Source organism: Carlito syrichta, unplaced genomic scaffold, assembly GCF_000164805.1.
Source record: "Carlito syrichta isolate Samal-C Ts95f unplaced genomic scaffold, Tarsius_syrichta-2.0.1 Scaffold309409, whole genome shotgun sequence".
NCBI lineage: Eukaryota > Metazoa > Chordata > Mammalia > Primates > Tarsiidae > Carlito > Carlito syrichta.
This window is the reverse complement of record NW_007253505.1, coordinates 90,676-92,299: the sequence shown is the minus strand read 5'-3', so window position 1 is coordinate 92,299 and position 1,624 is coordinate 90,676. Positions and strand designations below refer to the sequence as shown.

At 41.4% G+C, this 1,624-nt stretch overlaps 1 protein-coding gene across 1 annotated transcript; it reads left to right on the top strand.

The window, feature by feature from the left end:
• Positions 1-294: 294 nt before the first annotated feature.
• On the top strand, positions 295-767 carry LOC103269651 (biogenesis of lysosome-related organelles complex 1 subunit 2-like). The gene has a single exon (XM_021717158.1). The coding sequence runs from the start codon at positions 343-345 to the stop codon at positions 703-705; it is 363 nt and encodes a 120-aa protein (XP_021572833.1). The 5' UTR covers positions 295-342; the 3' UTR covers positions 706-767.
• Positions 768-1,624: the final 857 nt, after the last annotated feature.

Here is a 1,624-nt window from a genome sequence, read left to right as displayed (position 1 = left end):
ACCAAAGAAAAAACCTTTTTAAAAAAAGATTTGAAAACCTTTTTTGATATTGGTCTTAGTAATGAGTTTTTTATATGACTGTAAGAATACAGGACTAAAAGCAAATATTAACAAGTTCGATTGCATCGAACTAAAAAACTTCCTCCCAGTTAAGAAAAAAGGAAGAATTATAGAACAAGTGAAAATGTTTGCAAGCCATATATCTGATTCATTTGTTTGATACTCAACACATAAAAAGAAATTATGCAAATCAAAGACAAAAACAAGGCTGGGCCGGGCATGGTGACGGCTGAGGGCGTCCTGGCCACCAGGTGAGAGAAGCCGGCCAAAGATGATGCCGCCATGGAGACGGCCGAGGAGGCAAAGGATCCTGCCAAAGCGGACATCACGGAGCTCTGCCGGGACATGTTCGCCAAGATGGCCACCTACCTGACCGGGGAACTGATTACCACCAGTGAAGACTATAAACTCCTGGAAAATATGAATAAAATAACCAGTCTGAAGTATCTTGAAATGAAAGATATTACTATAAACATTTGTAGAACCTTAAAGGATTTAAACCAGAAGTATGCGGGGCTGCAGCCAGACCTAGACCAGATCAGTGTCATCGAGGAGCAGGTGGCAGCTTTGGAGCAGGCGGCTTACAAGTTGGACGCGTATTCAAAAAAACTGGAAGTCAAGTACAAGAAGCTGGAGAAGCAGTGAAAAACTTACCACTACGGGACAAAACCTTTTTTAATGTGGAGGAATGTTTTATGAGCCCTGAGTCCTGACGGATTGTCCAAACTCCTTGAAAAGCAACTGGGTGTTCGTCCCAGAAACATCACAACGCTGGCATCAACTAGAGGACTGTGGCCGCCCTGCCCCTCCTTCGAGGCAGCGTCCCTCAGAATCGCACACTCAGCTCCTTACCTTTTGCTTGAATGCTTCCGCATCCCTTCAGGACAGGCTCTCAAGGCTCAGGAAACCCTGGGACTTGCCAGTAAAATGCAGTGACAGGGCCTGTTTTCTATGGTAGTGGTTGATTACGATATTACTTTAAGTGGCTGTTTTTTTTAGTTACTGTGAAAATGGTGGGGTTTTTTTTCCTTCTGTTAATGATGTTAATATGTTAACAGGATTCTCGACTTCAAAAGGAAAACAAAAACTTTGTAGTTTATCACCTTATGAATAGCAGTAATTTGCTTTTTTATAACATTGCAAATAACCCAAAATCATAAAATAATTCCAGGCCGAGTCTTCTAGACTGAGCAGAAATAGTGAAAGGAGTCTTTTGTTGGCTGGGGTCTGGGATGAGTCCCTCTGTTTCTTTTCTATGTGAGTCCAATGTCTGGGGACAGATGACATCTTGACATGTGCTCCCTTTTGGAAATGTGATGACAGAGACGAGATGTGTATATGTTGGGTGGGGAGGTGGGGACTGCCTCATGGAATAAAGCATTTTGTAGAACAACAAAAAAAGACAAAAACAAGAAAATGATAATCACAACTAAAAAATAGCCCAAGAATTGTTATCTTTTTAATGAAGACAAATTGCTAACATTTACATGAAATGGTGGCAACATCACCAATCACGAGGCACTCTCAAATCAACCCAATAATAAGATATCATCTGAGACCTGTT

Bases quoted from the DNA above. Each gene is read 5' to 3' on its own strand.
- LOC103269651 (XM_021717158.1), top strand. From the start codon at position 343: ATGGAGACGGCCGAGGAGGCAAAGGATCCTGCCAAAGCGGACATCACG.